Genomic DNA, 19,971 nt, shown 5'->3' with positions numbered 1-19,971 from the left:
CACCTGCGGCTGTTTGGTGAGTCAGCGTTCGGGAATCCTTTGGTATCTCCTAGCAAAGCAGCTGGCTGTTCGCTTGCAGTGTTTGTTTTTCTCCAGCAATTGTAAACAATCCCTTCCCTACTTAGCATGAGAAGTCTGCCAACTTTTTAAAAGCAGTTAGCCTTCTGAGACCTGAGTTCGAAGTCTCAAATATCCCTACTGTTTTCCGTCTGGTGATGTTTCTCTGTGATGTCAGGTTTGGGCTGAGCGCTCAGCCTGCCTACACAGGTGAAGCTGAATGTCTCTCCTGTTAGGAGAAAACAAAAGGCAGGCCTTGCAAAAGGGGCGGGACGTAAGGGAGAGGCCCGAGAGGCATGGTATGCATCTCTAACTCCGAGTACCATTCTGTGGGCTGCCTGAACAAGAGCTGGGCATGAAGGGGGCATCTGGTGTGTCCCAACCTGGCGGTGGTGTTAAGTGTTGACCCCGGCTTGTCTACACAGCACCCCTTCTCTGGACTCTGCTGGCCATTCTCGCTGTGGCTCAGGGCCCCTGTCCTCTTCCAGCAGCAGAATGTTACAAAGCCCATTACAGCTAAGTGTCCCAAACTGAGATCATGGGAGGGTTTCAGATAAGCTTAAAGCAGCGCCCCTTGTTAGAAAGTTGAAACTACGTAAGATAGAAAAGAGGAATGGCAAGTGTTCAATTTGGTGGGGCCGATTAAAAATTCAAGGAAAGAGCTCCATGTGAATTGGGGTGATCCAAGAATGCTTCGAGGAAGTGTGGTTGAGGCACCTCACACAGCCCTACTCACCCACAAGCCCTCTTCCGGCCCCAGCCCACCCTACGATGAGTGACCTCAGCTCTCTGAGCCTCGGCCCTTCTTCTGCAAGCCTAGGGTCCTGCAGTTGAAGGCCCCAGTGTTGCTTTCCAATATAGCCAAGGCTGAACCAGGAAGTTCACCTTGGTGCCCTGGATGAGTCTTGCATAAGAAAATAAAAATAATAGTTAAGATTTTATGAGTGCTTACTGTGTGCAAGGCACTGTTCTAAGAGCTTTATACACTAGGCTGTTTGTTTTACCAGAACAATTCCAGTCCTAGCCACGTGAGTTTGACACTATGAGTATGTGTTGGAGCAAATTAGTATAGAAATCTTGTTGGCCTTAATGTACAACTAAGCCCTTTGGGGCAGGCCACAGCTTTCTTAAACCACCTGTTACTGCAAATGAAATGAGAAATAGAACTTTACGGTTTTTTTCCTTCCCTCCCTTTAGCTCTGCTGCCAAAATGGTCGTATTTTGAAATCTTTCCACCTTTTCTAAAGTTGTCTTTAAGTATCTTGGTGTGTGTGTGATGATCATATGTACAGGGCTGGGAGAGGTCTTTTTCTTATTCTAGGCCTGTGCCTATAAAAATCAAGATTAGTAAGGGGCCAGCCCAGTGGCACAGTGGTTAAGTTCACACGTTCCTCTTCGGTGGACCAGGATTCACCAATTTGGATCCCGGGTACAGACCTATGTACGGCTTGTCAAGCCATGCTGTGGCAGGCATACCACATATAAAGTAGAAGAAGATGGGCACGGATGTTAGCACAGGGCCAGTCTTCCTCAGCAAAAAAGACGAGGATTGGTGGCAGATGTTAGCTCAGGGCTAATCTTCCTCAAAAAAAAAAAATCAAGATTAGTAAGAACTGACTACAAAATAGGAATTTACTGGCTACTACTGAATTTAATGAAGAAAGCAGCCTCTTTAAATGGTATCACTTAAAAAAAAAATTAGATGTCACGATTCCAAAATGAGGGTGGCTTCTCTTGTTAAAAATTTCAGTTGTAATTTTCCATTGGCTTTCCATTTCCTTGAAATGGACATAATTGAACTCTCAAAATAGCCTGTAACTGAAGGTATTATTGCTTAAGAAAAAACATATACGGAGGCAACACAAATAAACCCCATAGCCTTTCCTTCCAGGCCCTATTTCTAGAGTCCAAAACCTAATAACCAAGTGAAAAGTGCAGGGTTTCTCTTTGGTTAAAGCTTTTCTACATTCTACAGTGGGAGAGCATCATCAATTATGTCAAATTCTTCTTAAACTAGCTTTGGAAATGAGTCATTTGGGCTTAAAGCACGTTATTGTCCTTTCTGTGAAGAAAGCAAGTGCTCAAATTCCTTTGAGGCATGTTTTCAATTAGAAAAGAATAAGGTGAAATATAAATATTTAAAGTTTCTAAGAAATGGTCAGAATGTATGGCCCAGGCGCTGACAATTTTCTGCTAAAACCTTAAATGTGTGATTGAGAATAAGACAGCTTCATTTTATGGTTCCTCATGTGTGGAATTTAGGCTGTAGGTTTTTGTTGATGGTGCCTGTGTGTGTTTTCTTTAAAAATAAGCCTTCGTGTGGTATTTTTACTCACAAAATGTCCTCACTTTGCTTTCTAAAGCTGTTCTCGGCTTTGGTACATTGTGGACCACTCAAGTGATCTTCCATCTTTTTCTTTCTCCTCAACTTTTCAGTTTCTTAAATTAGCTTTAAGGACTCCGCGTTCTGCTCTCCTGTGGCTCTGCCCCTCATTTCCTGCTGACTTTGGAGCAGATAACTGACTGGGTGGTGGCGTTATACCTCTATTGTTGTGCAAGCAGACAAACACAGACTCATGCATGACATAAACCTGGCCCCAAACATTCACCTTTGACTTGATTAAGAAAGTACCTCCAGGAGGGGACATTTCTGCAGTAATCTCTCTGAAACCTAAAAATATCCTGTTTTCCTGAAAGAAAAGGAGAAAGCTAAAGATATTAGGAAACTCGATAAATGGTATTAAGCAGGGCCTTGCAAGGGAAGAGTAACAAATGATTGATTATCCATCAAGTTTATTCCAATGGGTCCAGAAACACTGAGTAGACTGTTGGTGATGTCATGTGTCAGCAATTTAGCAAGATACTTATTGTCCTTATTGAAGTGCTACTTGAGAGGCTATTGTTGCCATGGGGTACTGGAAATTATTTCAGACCCTTTTCTCTTTTACCATTTACATCGTGTCCATGGAATGGAGAAGTGCAGGCATACCTCATTTTACCCAACAGATGTATGTCCAAAAAAGATGTAAATGGAATCACATTTTAAATTCAGAGGAACTCAGAAAATGAAAAGACTCTAATATATTGGTGGTATAAGAAAAAGTCCCCTAATTTATGTTTTACTAGCTGGCATTATAAATCCTGCCTTGTGCATACATACCCCATGGGGATGTGGTGGGGGGGGGGGGGCAGGGAACCTATGTTCTCATTATACCTCAATATTTCTCCTGCATCCCTTCTGTAGAAACTCTTCAGAGACTTACTCTGAAGTTACATTGTATAATAGAACAGAACTCGGTCAGCCCCCAAATGACAGCTGAGCCTACTGAAGGAAATAAGCACCTGACCCAGGGTGAACCTGCGAGTCCTTCAGTGACCTATGGATGGGGCAGCTCTGTCTTATCAGCCCTTGTAAATTGATGAATTGTGAATTCAGCTTGTTTCATTTCGGGCCCAAGGTCTTCACCTCGCAGCATGATGCCTGGTGTTAGTCCAAGAATTACACAAAATCTAAACATCGAGCACTATACACTAACCATCTCCTAGAAATGGAGTCTGTAAGTCAGATTTCTGTAAACGTTTTAAAGACACGATAGGAGCATGCTAGTTAAAAGAAGCTTGGGTACACTTAAATTCGGTGAATCATATGGTATGTGAATTATGTGTCCATAAAGCTGTTTATTTAAAAGCAGCTTGGGGTGGATGCTTTTGCAAAATGGAGGCCTTGTGTATTACACGGATACAGTAATTGTCCTCTCCCTCCCCCTGCAGTCACCATTTTTGCTTAAAGTAATATTGTGGTACCCTGCATCACTCTTAAAGAGTGCAGGGCTGTGTGTGCAATACAGTGACAGGCACTGTTGGGGAATTCAAAAGGAGAAGCCCCCATCCCTGCCTTCCACAGAGATGTGACAATGCTCCATCCTACAAGAAGGAAGTCTGTGCCTGTATAGGCTCCTTTTGAGTGATTATTTTATTGTTTTGTTTGAGGAACGTGTAGGTTTGTGTTTTATAACCCAATAAGTTATTTATAGAAACAGCTCATCCTAAAGTATAGCTGTTACAGCTCATCCCTCTTGTCTTCTGTGCTCCCTAGTTACTGCAGCAAGGAAGTATACAATAAGGAGAACCTTTTCAACAGCCTGAACTATGATGTTGCAGCCAAGAAGAGAAAGAAGGACATGCTGAATAGCAAAACCAAAACTCAGTGTAAGCCGTTTGTTTTAAATTTAAGAAGAAAGCTGTTTGATGATCGTTATGATTGGTTCTTTGAAAAAAAAATAATAAAAAAATCACACCTCGGATGTTAGTCATCGGCTTGAATGTTTACTGTGTCATTGACAGAGGTTCCTGGGCTCTTTATACCCAGAAACCTGGCTGTGCATTTTACGAGCGAGATTAATGTGTTCTTTATAGCCTTGTTTATAAGTCACTTGCTAGTTGGGGTGTTTTTTTTCCCCTGCTTGTCACTTAGATTTGACATAGTTAATTTAGTTATTATACGGTGATATGGTCAGCTGAATCAGTTCCTGTGTGTGCTTTTATTTTGAACTGTGTTTTGAAGCTTTGAAAATAGATTTTTTTCTCCCTCTTTCCTTGTATAAATACTATTAACATTTCTAGATGCTGTACGTAAGGGTATAAAGTTCTATGAGTAAGCAAGGATTACAGATTTTTAGTTTAATCCATCTTACTACATGGTTTTCTCATGTTATCTGTTTTATTTCTACTTTTTATGGCCTTGTATAAGTTGTAGGGTTGGCATTTAAAACAAACTTGTGCTTCAAGTATTTGATTTTTTTTTCATTTTAAAGCTTTGGTGTTCTAAATCTATCAAAGATTTGGAGTGCTTCAGGCAAAGTAAATTATAGCTCCAGTATTTATACGCAGCAGAAATCAGGCACTTGCATCCTCTTAGACTGTCAATAAAGGCTTTGCATTTTTTATCAAAACGTTTTACACTTTGGAAGAGATGAAAAAGAAACAAGTTTAAAATCTTGGGATGCTACAACTTTTAAAGCTGTGTTTCTCTGGTTTTGGTCTCTAGATTTCCACCAAGAAAAATGGATCTATGTTCACAAAGGAAGTACTAAAGAGGTGAGGCCTCCATCTGTTTGCTAAAGAGTCTGCTTAGCTTAATGCCTCCTCTGACAGGGGAGGGGGGAAATTGGGCAACAGTGTAACTTCAAATCATGACCGTCTTCTTGGGCGCGGTGGTGGTGGCCAGCAGCCCATGACTTAGCCAGCCATCAAGAGTTTGGGGCTACGGAGAGAGAGAGAAGCAAAAGTCACTAGGTGGACTCCCGAATCATTCAGGGAGAAAATGTATGCAAAAGTGCTTCAGAAAGATTCATACACGCATCTCAAATGTATTATTATAAAGCCCTGGCCTTTCCCTCAGGACAGTGCCTCCCTCTTATTCTAAGATCTCTCCAGACCTCAACTCAGTTAAGTTTTAGCCCTGGAAGGGCTAGTTAGTAATACAGCAGAAGTTTTCATGCCCACTCAGTGCAAGGCACTGAGCTTGATGTAGAGTGGACAAGACATTGTAATAACTACATCTGCATGGCACGTTATAAAACCTTTTTATGTGTATTTTCTCTCTGCACAAGCATTTGCTCAGATAGCTAGGCTGCCAGGCAGTAGGATAAAATGATAGAATTTCAATTGCTGCCAGGGACCTTGGTGAACATCTAGTTCCCTCTGTGATTTGAGGCCCTGAGAGGGTCGGTGATACACCCGAGACCACCCGGACACTCGGAGCAGAGCTGGGACGATGAGTCAGGGCCCTCTGCTCCCAGTTCCTTGTGTGTCATAGGTTAAAGATCAAAACTTCTCTTCTTCCTCATGAAGCCTTAAAAACGCTTCTGACGATCACAGTGAGAAAAGCACTAGAGATGCGAAGGACAGTGGCAGACAGTTGACACAGTAGGTCTAATTCTCCTCCCAGGAGTGCCAGCTGCCATCATCTCTCTCATCATATAGCCAGCTCCCAACCTCTCCTCAATAAGCAGCTACTTGTGATTTTCCCATGCTAGTGGGTGCAGAGAAGAGGGCCCACATGGTACAAGTCCCAGAAACGGTGAGTCACTGACTAAAGCTGCTGCCAGCCGCACTACCCATCCTTGTGGCTCACCAGGGGGTTCCCAGAAAGAGCTTATGACACAGGAAAGAAGCAATACCTATAGGTCATGCTTGACAGGCATCAGGCTTGTCGGGAGAGTCCAGGCGGATTGTTCTGGAGAGTGACCTCTGCACCCCCTGTTCTCATGTTCAGCGCCATGGATATTGCACTCTGGGAGAAGCTTTCAACAGGCTGGACTTCTCCACTGCCATTCTGGATTCCAGAAGATTTAACTATGTCGTACGGGTAAGTCTGTAGCTTATCCAGACTCTCAAGTTGAATTGTCTTTTGGGGTTGTCTTGAAGTAGTTTCCCTCAAAAAAAAAAAAAAAACACTTTTGAGGAAAGCAGAAAATGGACTCCTCAAACCCCCCTCCCCTGACGTCCTTCACATTCTCCTGTGTTATCCTGTCAGGATGTCCTTGAGGCTGCTGTGGGACCTCAGTGAGCCACTCCCAGCCCCTGTGCATAAAGGGGAACAGACTGCAGGCTGCGCGGGCTCTGGAAGTACATGAGCAAGAGAAAATCCCACAGCAAGCAAGCTGCAAAGCACCTTGGCTTGTTGCAAAGCCTTCTGCACCTCTGATTGTCCTCACTGTCCTCCTCCTTGTCCTGCTTTCATTGACTCTAGGTGACCCCAAGGCATTCTTGGTTTAGGCCACAAAACTGGATGAGTTCGAAGCTCCTCGGGGCTCCTTTCCCGTGACTCCCTTCCACCCCCACCCCCATGTGATACCAATATTCAGTCCCGAGTTCACCTAAAGCTTGAAACCACCTGTGTGGGTCAGTTGTTTTCCATTTTAAACCCGATGTTGGGGGAAAAAATTTTTTTTTAATGAGCCTTGGCAAAATATTAATGATGAAGGTAGTAAAGCAAGTAAGTCAAACCATGACCTGTAAGTCAGTGATTCTTTTTAATTGGTTTGTTGTTGTTCTTTTTCCCCCTGAGCTCCCTTGTGCTTTTTGTCACCGGTTCAGCCTGGGAGGTAGCAGCAGCTTGGTCTTAGGATCAGAAGTAGAGGGAATTTACCTCCTGTGGGTGTGGGCTGGTTGGGTTTTTATTTTCTTCTTCCTGGGTGGTTGTGCTTCTCCGTGCCGTGTCATTGAGTCAGATGATCGCAAAGGCTCAGCCAGAGCGATGACATTCAAGCCCCCTTGAGGCCTGGATTGTTCACCTGTCATCTGGGCAGATGCAGGGCTGCCGTCCCAAGTGACCTGATGAAAACCCAGGCCTCCTGGTAGGTTAGAGGCTCTGAGCTGAGCTCATGACCACGTGAGCAGAGCTGTCCACTCTTCCTGAACCCTCATCCCAAAAGGGAGGAAAATAAGAGAGCTTCTTGATGAAATGTCACCCAGTGTGACTCGGCCTCTTCTGGGAGGTCACTGTGGCCTGCAACCCAATCCTAGCTGGTTGGAGACAGGCCCAGGGAGATCTGGAAACTTTGTTGCTAAGAATATGAATAGTTTCCATCTTCTAGGTGTTAAAGGAAGACACCCAGATCTGATGTCTTGATTCCAAAGTGATCAGCAAAATGGTCCGTTTTTTGATGGTTCTGCTTCCTTACCCGTTTTTCCTTTCACAAGAAATAAATTAAAGCACAGGAACAAGGATCATAATAGCGAAAATCTGTTTCATGCAATTGTATGCATTGTCACCTTTTATCCTTTCAACAGCCCTCTGAAGTGTAGGTACTTTTATTATCTCTGTTTAAACAAATGAAAGTACAGCAAGGTAAAAGGACGCATCCAAGGTCACAAAGCTACAGAAGCAAGGAAATCAGGATGTGAGACCTGGGCAGTCTCGGAGTCCACACTCCCAACTGCTACAGTAAGTTCTATGTAAGCAGAGGACTGAAAGGAAAATAGCCTGAGGTCAGATCCCGGCTCCACTCTCACACCGTTTCAGCCTGCTACTCGGTTACCTCTTCGGCCAGAAGAGCTTAGAATAACCTCCACTTCACAGGGTAGCTGCGAAACTCACGAATGTGTTACGTATGGAAATACTCTGCAGACCAGAAGGTATTATTCAAAGTCGGCTACTAATATTCATTATTACCTCCTTACCAAAATTATGGTTGATTCTTTCTAAATTGTCTTTTCAATTGAGTTGATAAAAAATGTTTTTCGACTTTAAAAAAATAGCGACCTGAGGAATCCTGCACCTGATTCAGACTCAGCCCAGAGCACTTGTGAGGGACAGTAGCTCGTTCTAAAATGGATCACAAGCACTTTCTCTGAAAGAATCTTTAAGTTAGAGAAACTACTGAATGCTTTAAAGTTGTTAGGTTCAGAAATAGTGGAAAAATATTTCTGTTTTGGAAAGAACAATCTTTTTTTCCCCTTCACTGTTAGAGTCCTCTGTAATTTGAGAAATAATATGTTATTTTTATAAAGAGCTTAAAACATTTTAATGATAGGCACCGCGTTTTGAGGGTTTTCTTCTGAGGAACTCAATCCACGTCTCATATAGTCTTCTTATCCTTAAAGCAACTCTGCAGAGTAGCTTGCCAATATGTTAGCCCCATCCTACTACTGCGACCCAATGGTTTCTTTTTTTTTCTTTCCTTGTTTTTTTTTTTTTGAGGAAGATTAGCCCTGAGCTAACATCCACTGCCAATCCTCCTCTTTTTGCCGAGGAAGACTGGCCCTGAGCTAACATCCGTGCCCATCTTCCTCTACTTTCTATGTGGGACGCCTACCACAGCATGGTGTGCCAAGCAGTGCCATGTCCGCACCCGGGATCCAAACTGGCGAACCCCAGGCCGCCAAAGAGGAGCATGCACACTTAACCACTGAGCCACCAGGCCAGGCCCTCAATGGTTTCTTAATATTACAATGATTCCTTAGTTCCAGTAAGAAACTGAACCAACTTCAGAGGACTTTAAAAAACATTTTTTAATCTCTTTAAAGCCAACGTAGGTTTTTAAAAACTGTGTTGTCTTCATGCTGGCTGTCATCTTTAGAAAAAGAGACCTGCAGAGGGAATAAAAGAGATGGCCAACACTGCTATCTCAAAATTTTTTATCAATCAGTACAAAAATTTTGTGGAAGTTTTGGAAAATTCTGTGGAATTTTGGAATCAAATTTTGATTCAAATTCTGGAGAGGTTTTTATATAGGATTTGTACCTTATTTTAATTGGTTTCAGGTTATACTCATTGCCTCTACCCACTTCTCTACACACCCCCTATGGCTTCAATACAATTGTAACTGGGTTTTAAGGGGCTGGCCCGGTGGTGCAGCATTAAGTTTGTGCACTCCGCTTCAGCGGTCCCAGGTTCGCCAGTTCAGATGCCAGTGCAGACCTACACACTGCTCATCAAGCCATGCTGTGGCATCCCACATACAAAAGAGAGGAAGATGGGCACTGATGTTAGGGCCAATCTTCCTCAGCAAAAGAGGAGGATTGGCAGCTGTTGTTAGCTCAGCGCCAATCTTCCTCAGCAAAAAAAAGGAGGATTGGCAGTGGATGTTAGCTCAGGGCTAATCTTCCTCAAAAAAAAAAAAAATGATTTAAGATCTTTAGAAGCAGAAACTTACCCATTTCTGAAAGGCCATTAAAAAAATTGGTTTACACCATGCCTGAAGACCAGCACGTTTTGGAAATTCCCTTGGGGAGCTGGCAAGGACTCCAGAGGCTGAGCCGGTGCTGGGGCTGGAACTTGGTAACCACAAGGAGGTGAGGGCTGACTAACTCACCCAGGGCACAGAGAGGCCGATGGAGAAAGTGGGTGTCCAGAAAACCAGGAGAGGGCTTCAGAGACCACACACCGACTCACAGCGCTCTGAGTCGAGCCTGCTGTGGCCCAGGGGTTCTCCACCCTGGCTGCACGTTAGAATCACCTGCAAAGCGTGTTCTTCTACAGAAGGCCACCTCTAGAGCATCTGATTTAATTAGCTGAAGGTGGTGCCCAGATATTGCTACTTAAATTTATCCACCAGGTGATCCTAGTGTGTTTTCAGGTTTGCGAACTATCTCAGAGACTACATGGGAGCCCAGATGTTGTATTTTGCATACTGAGTTCTTGAACAAGACACACTGAGGCACGTGCACAGAAGAGAGCTTTAATGCCAAGATGACCTTTGATCTGGTCCTCCCAGCTCTCTCCATGGGATGAGAATGTGGCCAAATACTTGGTAACTGTAGGTGCCATCTTCAGACCAGGAAGGTGCTGGAGAACCTTGAGTACCAGTGTCCTGACTGGAATGAACTGAGCCGTTATGTGCTAGTGGTTCAGGAAGGACGAATGAAAGCTCACAACCCAACTCTCTGTGCAGGAAAGAAGAACATCACAACCTAAATGAATGCACATTGTTATTTTCTTCTGCATCACCACCCTAAGTCCATTTGAGTGTTTCCAGCAAGTTATGCATTCCTACCGCCCCCAAAAGTCTTTTCCAAAAACATGTTTTAGTTTAAGTTGACTGGCGGTTTGGCAAACGACAGGCTGAAACATGGCACCGTGACTCAAATTCAAACCCAATGCCTTAAATTAAGGGCGTGCTGTTGCCAAGCCCCTGGTGGATCATGATGTGTATGAGCAGCCTGGCCTCCTCACCGGGTCCCTCTGCCGCAGTGACCTTGGATTAGTTTGGCACTGCGCACACGCTGTGGCCTTCCTCTGATGGAGGGCGGCCTCTGCCACCTGGGTCTTCAGACTGGTGGGATCTTTTTCCATTGGGACTGAGAAGCTGGGATGGAGGGAAGGAGGCCAGCCACCCCAAGAGCAACAGTCAGAAGAGAGCCCATTTGAATATGACCCGCAGAAATGGTTGGGAATTGTGAGAATCCACTGCGGGACATTAACAGCCAGGGCACAGGGTGGGTCCTTCAGCAAATGCTGATTAGGCTGCTAGAGGTTTTGCAGGAGAAAGTCTGCGTCTCTTGGACTTCCTGTCTGCTCAGTCACAATAAGCGTTCAGACAAGCAGATGCTGCCTGCTGTGGGTGCCCACAGAGGTGGGGGACACTCACAGAGTGAGGGTGTGACCACAGAAGTGGGGAAGCACACGCAGAAGTGAGGAGCTGCCAGCATAACCACAGAAGTAATGAGGTGCTTGCAGAAGTAGGAGGGTTCCCACAGAAGTGGGGGCGCCTGAAGAAACAGGGATGGCTGAGGTACCGGAACAGTGGTGGTTTTGACCTTGAACTCCTAACAGTAAATAAATAAGCCTATCCTTTTGATTCATGTATATTCATAAATTCATTTGTAAATCATATACCTATAAAAAGTACTAATAATGGTGTCTACCCCATGGTGTTGCTGAGAGAATTAAACTGAATTTAAACAGATGAAATGCTTTCAAACAGTGCCTGGTACTTGGTGAGCCCTCAGTGGGTATCATTGGTTGCTGTTACTATCATCATCTTTAGGCGTTAGGAAACACACAAAAGTAGAATTTAAAGATGAAACAAAATATAGAAATTGATGTTTTATGACTTTTCTACCTGATTTTCTTTCCCATCCCACTTTAGAGACTATGGGATCAAAGGTGTGCCCATTTTGTATAAATTTTTTCTTGAGGACTCAGAATCTAAACATATCCCACTGTGGGCCCAGAAATATATTTTATACTAAAATTCTACCTAGACTAAGTCAGGTGCTTATTATGCAGGGGGATATGCTAAAGTGGACAGGTGAGCTGAGTTTTCAGTGCCAATTCTGCAGACTTTTGTCCCCTCTGAGGAGGGATGTTCCCGAGAGCATTTGACAGTGTCCTCTGAGTTGCTCTGGTTGAGGGTCACACAGAGGTTTATTTTAAGTATTTGTGAGCTAGGCTCTGAAGACCCCTCGATTCCACCAAAGGAGGAGCTCTCCAGTGGCAAGGAGTTGACAGCATCCTCTGCTGGGTCCCCATACATCACAAATTCTTCAGGTGAATGCTTGCAAATCTCTAAACCGGTGCATATCATATACGCAGCGTTGCCATAGCTACTTGAGAATCGCGTAAGACCTGGCCCCTGCTGGTCATGAGCTTCTGGGCTACTTTGGGGGACAAGGTACCACTACTGAAGTGGCAAACAGTTTGGTCCTGTCCAGGAGGATGGAGGAAGGAGCGCTGGAGGCAGCTTCTTGGAAGAGGTAGAACCTGCAATTCTCCTTCCTTGAAAGAAGCCAGGATTTGACAAGATAGAGAGGCAGGTGGAAGGCAATGCAGAGACAAATGGCGTGAGTAGAAACCTGGAGATGGGAAAGAACGGAAGTGAAGGGGAGTGATGGTGGGTGAGGGGCCAAGGGCAATTGACATCCAACCTCATGGAATCATAGGGTAGAGATGAGGAGTGCTGGAACCCAGTTTAAGCAGGATCATTGGGTCAAACAGGTTGGTGCAACAAGGAGCAGGGCACCATTGCAAGTTCAAAAATATCTGGGATGGATGGAAGACAGGCGAGTTTCTCTGGGCTGAGAATACAATTAATTTGTGTAAACTTGGCCCTCCTTCTTAGGACTTTAACGCCTTCAGTTAGAGAGATGTTTCACTTGCAAATAATATTTACCCAATCTTGATATGCCTGAAGATTATTAATTTTCCCTCTTCGAACCTGTCAGTGTTCAAGCTCAAAGTCAGGACAAAACTTTCCAGGTTTTTAATCTGTGTTATCCATTGAATAAATAAGGGTCTTGGAAGTACTCAGCACTCGGTGCTGGAGAGGCACCGCCTGATGTAACCAACAGGCTATTGCAAGAGACCTAATCTTCTTATGGGCACCTAGCTTGGGTCTTGAGCAAGTGAGAAATGGCAGGGGGCTTCTTGAAGCTTCTTGAGGCTCCATTCCTACCTTTCGTAATCCTGTGGCCTGTTTTCCAATCCAACATATAATTCAAACTGCAGAGCCCACTGTCATAGAAGATGGAGGAAGTCAGGGATAAATTATGTTAGCATCCTATGCAAGATACAGTATGCTTGGGCAACTGCCTCATGATTAACCTCAGTGTGGTTTTGTCTCAACTAACAGGCAGGGCAGCTGCTGTTTTGTTGATGCTCCTGAAGGCCCAGTTGTGTAGTGTCCCTCTGGATCTCGGCTGCTGCCCTCCTGGAAGGTGTTTGTGATATGTTTGCATTATAAGTAATTTACCCCTGGGGCATCAGTCTGGGACCAGACTCTATATCAATACCAACCTAACAGTCCAGACCATCTACCGTTGACCTTGATTGTGTCACTTGTCCATCATGAGCCTCCGCAACTGTAGCAGAAGGAATTTGGGTAAACTGTCTCCCAGGTGCCTTCAGCTATAACACTGCTTGATTCTAAAAGACAGATGTATTTAAAAAAACCGATAAATATTGAGTGCCTACCACATGCCAGGCTGGGGTAGAGTGGTAAACAAAACAACCCCTGCTGTCCTGAGAGGTTCATTTCCAATTAGACAATCAGCAAGTAACTAAACAAGATCATTGCAGATTGGTATAAATGCAACAATGAAGAACAATGAGACCATAGTAAGAGAAAGACGGCGACCGGGAGGTTTTCATCTAGGATGGATGGGAAGGTCTCTCTGAGCTCTGAGTAGGTGACATTTGAACTGAGACCTGAGGGATGGGATGGAGCCAGCATGTGAAAAACGTGGCAAGGGCAAAGGGCAGGAGAGGCGGATGAGCTGAGCCTGTGCAGGGAACCAAAGGCGTGCTTTGTGGCCAGAGCAGAATGAGTTGGGGAAGCACTGTACAAAATGAGGCTGGAGAAGAAGTAAGGACCAGTCATGGCAAGGAGTTGTGGATGTTTTTCTAAGTGCAAAGGGAGGCCATTTGAGGGTTTCAAGCAGGGAAGTGATGTGAGCGGATGTGTTTTTAAAAGTTATGAATGCTATGATGAACTGAAGGGAAGAGAAGAGAAGAGTCGTGCTTTTTTTGCGGGTAAAGTGAGATGGGAGGGAAGTCTCCCGCCTGCCCATTCATCTTCCACACACCACTTCAAACTGTGGTTGATATTCGCTCTGAGATTTGCTATACGATACTGCTTGCAACTAGATTTTTCTCCTACTCATCATGTCCAAAACCAGCATGAGCCAAAGCTGAGGGGCAGGATGTGGCTTCAGCAGATGGTGACCACCATCCCTTTCTCGGGTAACCCAGGACCATTCCTGTGACTGCAAAACTAGTCACTGCAGGTCATGCCGGATACCCAGCCTGCCCACGGTAATGCTACCATGGAATTCAGGAGGATCGAGAACGCTCCTCCCCCACCCCCTCACCCTCCTGCCTCTCCTTAAGCCACAAATTACTGGCACCTGGGCTAAAATTTGCCCAGAACAAAACAAATAGCCATTTCCAAACAAGACATTTTCTCCTTTTCCTCTTGTGGCTAGGGGCAAAGAATCCAATTGGCTAAGTCATCTTACTAAATAAATTGCTAGATACCGTCCTCCTCCCCGAGGCGCAGTGCTCTCTTAACACACAAGTAAAATTAATAAATTCTGTCCTCTGTACCACGATTTCTACACAAGGCTACCTGCTGGTTCTGGACCTGTAGAGTTAGGCTGATGTGGAAAGTAGACCTAAATGGTTTACCCAAAGCAGTTGCCTCACCCTGAACATGTTATTAACACTTTCTAGGTATTATTTCTCTCTTAATGTTAAAAGCTGATTACAAGTCACAATGTAATATTGATATAGAATTTCCAGGCTCTACTTCCCGGAATGTAACACTACATGATATTGCTATTTTTAGTGTAAAGTTTGGCCCTAGATGCAAATTTGATTGGCTTTGACCAACTGAAGTCCTCAAGCTATCAAAATGCATGTTCTCTGTTAGACATATCTAGGCTCGAGTCCTGGCTCCACCACTGACTCCTGCTGTTGTGTTTTAGCTGAGTTACTTAACTTCTCTGAGCCACAGTCTCCTCTTTTGTTAAACGGAGAACCCACCTCATTGGGTTGCCACTGAAGGATAAACAAGATCACACATGTAACATGCTTAGCACAGTTGCCGTCATGTCGTAAACACCCATTATTGTTAACAAAATATTTCACGGAAGGTGCAACTATGGAAGTCATAAAATGTATCAACATTAACTTTTATCAACAGATCGGGAGCTATTAAATGTATCACAAACATCATAAAAATGACAGAAAGGAATATTAAAATTTGAAAGCATTTAAGCATTTGGTTGACAATACATAAAATTGAAATATAGGGATTCTAAAAGTCTTTAAACCAGCTAATTTTAACCTACCTATTTTACCATTACCCTACAAATTCACTATGGCCTCCTTGGCAGTAATTTTATCTAGTAGTAGTCTCTGTATTGTGATAAAAACTAATGATAATAATTTATTGAGTATATTCTTAGTATCAGATGCTGTTATGAGTGCTGTATGAACACGTTTAATCTTCACAGCAGCTCTGAAGTAGGTACCATTATTATGCATATTTTACAGATGGGGAAACTGAGGCAGGCAGTTTGGCCTTGAAGCCCTCACTCTTGAACTCTGCTATGTATGTATCGCCGAAGTTGGCAAACTATGCCCAAGGGCCAAGTCTGGCCCCCGACCTGTTTTTGTAAATAAAGTTTTATTGGAACACATCCACACCTGTTCATTTACATATTGTCCACAGCTGCTTTTATACTACAGCTGCTGGGTTGAGTAGTTGCAACAGAGACCATATGACCCACAAAGAGAAAATATTTACTATCTGGTCCTTGACAGAAGAAGTTTTACAGAAAGGTTAACCCTTGATATCAGCTTTAAACTTCACTAAAGGATTGGGGTTTGGAAAGGGAGGTAATAATACCATATAATCATAATGTCTTGTATTTGGTATTTATAGTAAGTTTTTACATATCTCATTTAAGTCTCATAATGACCCTGTGAAGTAGGGAGTCTCTTTATATTTCCATTTTAGAAATGAAGAAACTGGAGTTAGGTTAAATGACTTACCCCATAGACTAGACAGTAACCTCCATGAGTCTGGGGATCATGTGTCTTTATCGTCACATTCACGTCACCTACCACAAGGCCAGGGCAGCGTGGACACTCAGAAAATACTTGCTAAATGAATGGCAGTTGTAAAGGTCACCCAGCTAGAGAACCCAGGTCTCCTCCTATTCCAGCCTTCTTTCTCCTGACCCCACAGCTGCCTGGCAGTGCAAAGAGGCACTTTCTCTGGAGATAGGGTTAAACCCAGGGGAGCTGACGTGTCATTCTGCTGTCAGTTGACACAGTTTTGCTGCTATATTTCTTCTCCTTAGTCAGAGATCGTCTCAGTCAGACCAAAGGACTTTTTGTTTCCCCTCAAATGCATAGTCATAGCCTTGAGAGTTTTCTTGCCCTTGTGATTGGTGCATTTTTAGACGAGAATAAAACTGACGCCCTCATGAGAGGTAGTCACATGGAATCTGGGGTTTGGATGGGTTTCAGGCAGAGCTCTGCCCGCCCTCCTCCCACCCCCTTGACCCACCTCCCACCCCATGATGAGTCACAGTACACAGACTGCCCTTCTGAGAGCAACTCAAGGCTTTTGTTTTCTTCATCGTGGTTTGGGCTGGTCATGTGAGGCTCAGGGTATTAATAGGCCATGGCATAGCCTTCTGAATCTTGTTGTTGGGCAGGGGGATAAATGAAAGGTTGGGCCAGACCCCTCGTGCCATTTTTCACTCCTCTCTTGACTGTCACGTGCTGGTTGGTGATAGAGCTGAAGGGACAGGCAGAGGGCATCCAGCGTGGTCACTACCCATGGACGTGGCCTCAACTGATGTTTTGATTTCTTGCCTGTCTTTGTGGGCGCTTGGTCAGCTCCTGATCCAACCTCAGGTCACCAGTACTAATCTTAACAAACTGGCCTCAGCGTTTGCTCGCTGCCTTCTCCCAGTCAGATGACAGCATCTCTCCACGCATGGGAAAGAGATACATAAGCCAGGCAGAGAAAGGTTTTTGGTGTGTGTTTTTTTGTTTTTTTTTTTTTAACCTAAAGTAAAATTATGTTCAGGAAATTAAAAGTCTGTACCTGGTTTGACAGGCTCCTAAGGGGCTCCATGGGGACAAAATTTTTAAACAAATGCCTTGGAAGCCGAGGTTCTTTGAATTGCCTGGGGCTTTGATCCAAAAGTTTCAGTTCTTTGCAGCCCAGTTTTTAGAATGTCACTTTGCTAGTTCCTTCAGCCTTGATCCCAGCACCCAGCACAGTGTCACCCTCCGTGTTTATTGACCTGAAGTAAAGTTGGGCCGGGGCCTGGCCAGGACATGAAACTTTCTTGGTCAGCTTCCCAGGAGCAGAGACTCAAGCTTCAACATAAAGGAATGGCCTTGGTTCTCAAGTCTAGTTTATGGTACTAAGTCTAAGCCTAGTTAGTTTTACTTGGGAGCCTGGTGAGTTCTGCTGAAATTAATTATTTTCACTTGATAGCCACCTTTTTGTTTGATAACTCTGTGAAAGCATGAAGTGTGTTAAGAAGGACTCTGCTGAGCTCCCGCACTGCTTGTGGAGTAATTGATAACAGTTGAGTCTCTTGAGCCTCACTTTGCTCATCTGTTAAGTGGGTTGCGCTATGTGATCTCTAAGACCCCCTTGCAGTCCAATGGTTCATTGTTCAACAACAAAATCTTTGATTTGTTTTTGTAATCTTGCCACATCTGTGAATAATTTTGCTACTGAAGGGAAGAAAGATTGGGCTAAGGATGCACCAACTTAAGTTATTTTCTTTATTTCTTCTTGTTTGGCCATTATGGGAGAGGTGGGAATGGCACATACTCCTTCAACAAACAAACCAACCTTTATTTTCCACCTGATTTCTGCCAGGCATTGTGCTGGGGGCTTTATGTGCATTCCCTCATTGAAAGCTCTCAACAATCTCGTTGGCTCTAAGTATTATTAGTACAGATGAAGAAACTGGGACACCCAGAAATTTAGTAAGCTGCCTATAACCACAGAGCTAATAAGTAGTCAAACCGAGATCTGAACCATAAGGCTGAGAGCGACGAGGATCCTCGCCTCTAAGTAGAAATATGTATCTATACCTTACATCCCTGAATTTCTCTCTCTTCCTGTGTTTGGCCTCTTTCTACAGAAAGTTAAGTGCAACAACAGATTCTAATTAATAGACATTTTTACGGAACGCTACATGAGCAGGAGATACGTGAATAAGAATTGCCACTTCCTTTGAAGGTGCACATCATTGCTCACCATGAGCTTTTAGGTGCCTTGAGAGCAGCTGGTGCCAGTGGGGAAGAAGTTCAAGTGGGGGGAGAAAAATTCCCGCTGGGAGTGATTATGTAGGACTCAAACATTCGCAGGTCACAGGAGGTTTTGTTCCCTTCAGTGTACGTCAGCTTCCCCTGCTGAAGCAGGATGAACGATTAGCTTGAATTAGCCCTGGCTGAAGACAAACTCTTTATATTTAAAAGAAAAAAGCAATTATATTCAGCCTGCTTCCTGGGTTTTGAATTACCCCCATTTGTCTTTCAATTTGAGCATCTGCTTTTTATTGCATTGTGGCCCTACCTGCCATTTATCTCTCCCCTTCAGTCTGTATCTACGTGTCATGTGACTCAAAAGTGAAGATTAGAGGGGAAAAGATCTCTGTATTCTAAGCCTGGCAACTTCTATTTTTATCCACAGCTGTTGGAACTGATAGCAAAGTCCCAGCTCACATCCCTGAGTGGCATCGCCCAAAAGAACTTCATGAACATTTTGGAAAAAGTGGTACTGAAAGGTGAGCTCTCCCCCACTCTCTCACCCCGTTTGATAGGCAGAGGGAGGGGCAGGTGGATTTGCCAGGGGCGTGGACATGTCATTAGATTTAAGGGAATGTAAGTGGATGGAAATGAATAACTCCCACTTTATGGGTGCCGATTCCAGTTCAGATAAAAGCGCAGCTCATGCTCACGACAAAGGGTGAGACCGTCACCTTCCTGTCCTTTTATTGCAATCATCCATTTGCCCTGCCATAAGCCCCTCAGGCTTCCCAGTGTGGACACATGTTCCAACCTTGGCTGACAAGCTTCTGGATTCCACATTCCTAGAAAATGAAGCTGAGTACAAGGCAGAATAGATTCATGGACTCTTTGAGCCAGAAGGAACTCTGGCTCAACTGACTTATTGTATAGATGGGGAAACTGAGGCCTATGAGAAAGAGTGATTTGTCCCTAATCACACAAAGAGTCAGCCAGACAGTTAGAACCCAAGCTCCTGACCCCCGGATCCATGCTCTTACCACTGACCACCTAAAAGGATTGTCACTGCTGGGCAAAAGAAACCGCTCCTCGGATCAGATGAGCCATTGGTGCTGGAGGAACAATGAAAAGAGAAAGAGTCTTTGTGGAAAACTAGGGAGAAGAGAACAAAGAGGGACCTAGATAACAGAAACCCTAGCCAGCAACTTCGAGTGCAGAAGCTTGGCCAAGTATAGAATAAACACCAGTGAGAAAGAAAACCATAGCTCCCGAGGGGATACCCAGGTAACACGAGCAGAACAGAAAAGAAAGACCCACTTATGAAATATAGAGTGTTCTAGTGTCATAACTATTATTACTTTTTCCTTCTCCACTCAAGTCCTTGAAGACCAGCAAAACATTAGACTAATAAGAGAGCTGCTCCAGACCCTCTACACGTCCTTGTGCACACTGGTGCAGAGAGTCGGCAAGTCTGTGCTGGTCGGGAACATTAACATGTGGGTGTATCGGATGGAGACGATTCTACACTGGCAGCAGCAGCTGAACAACATCCAAATCACCAGGGTAAGCGGGAATGCCCAGCTTCCCCCTAGCAGGAGAGGTTTCGGTCAGTTCCTCCGCTGAGATGCTGGGCGGTCTCGCCAGGAGTTTGAATCCCGCTCTGGGGTTGGAAGAGTCTG

The 19,971-nt window shown here is 44.3% G+C and overlaps 1 protein-coding gene and 1 long non-coding RNA gene across 2 annotated transcripts in view; one reads left to right on the top strand and one right to left on the bottom strand.

Annotated features, from left to right (window-relative positions):
* The window catches only part of FBXO32 (F-box protein 32), a 34,857-nt gene that overhangs the window by 2,305 nt on the left and 12,581 nt on the right, over window positions 1–19,971 (top strand). The window contains exons 2-6 of the mRNA XM_008524680.2: window positions 4,154–4,266; window positions 5,105–5,154; window positions 6,335–6,427; window positions 18,738–18,831; window positions 19,671–19,855. Of these exons, the coding sequence (XP_008522902.1) occupies window positions 4,154–4,266; window positions 5,105–5,154; window positions 6,335–6,427; window positions 18,738–18,831; window positions 19,671–19,855 (535 nt within the window). The remainder of the gene's footprint in view (window positions 1–4,153; window positions 4,267–5,104; window positions 5,155–6,334; window positions 6,428–18,737; window positions 18,832–19,670; window positions 19,856–19,971) is intronic.
* LOC139085277 (uncharacterized) lies at window positions 4,972–16,369 on the bottom strand. The gene is made up of 4 exons (XR_011543515.1): window positions 16,061–16,369; window positions 13,301–13,429; window positions 6,240–10,449; window positions 4,972–5,320 (listed from the first exon to the last, which is right to left on the bottom strand). It is a non-coding gene; the product is annotated as an uncharacterized lncRNA (long non-coding RNA).

This window comes from Equus przewalskii, chromosome 8 (genome assembly GCF_037783145.1).
Source record: "Equus przewalskii isolate Varuska chromosome 8, EquPr2, whole genome shotgun sequence".
In the NCBI taxonomy this organism is placed as follows: Eukaryota; Metazoa; Chordata; class Mammalia; order Perissodactyla; family Equidae; genus Equus; species Equus przewalskii.
The sequence above is the reverse complement of the archived record's forward strand: the minus strand, read 5'-3'. Positions and strand labels throughout refer to the sequence as shown.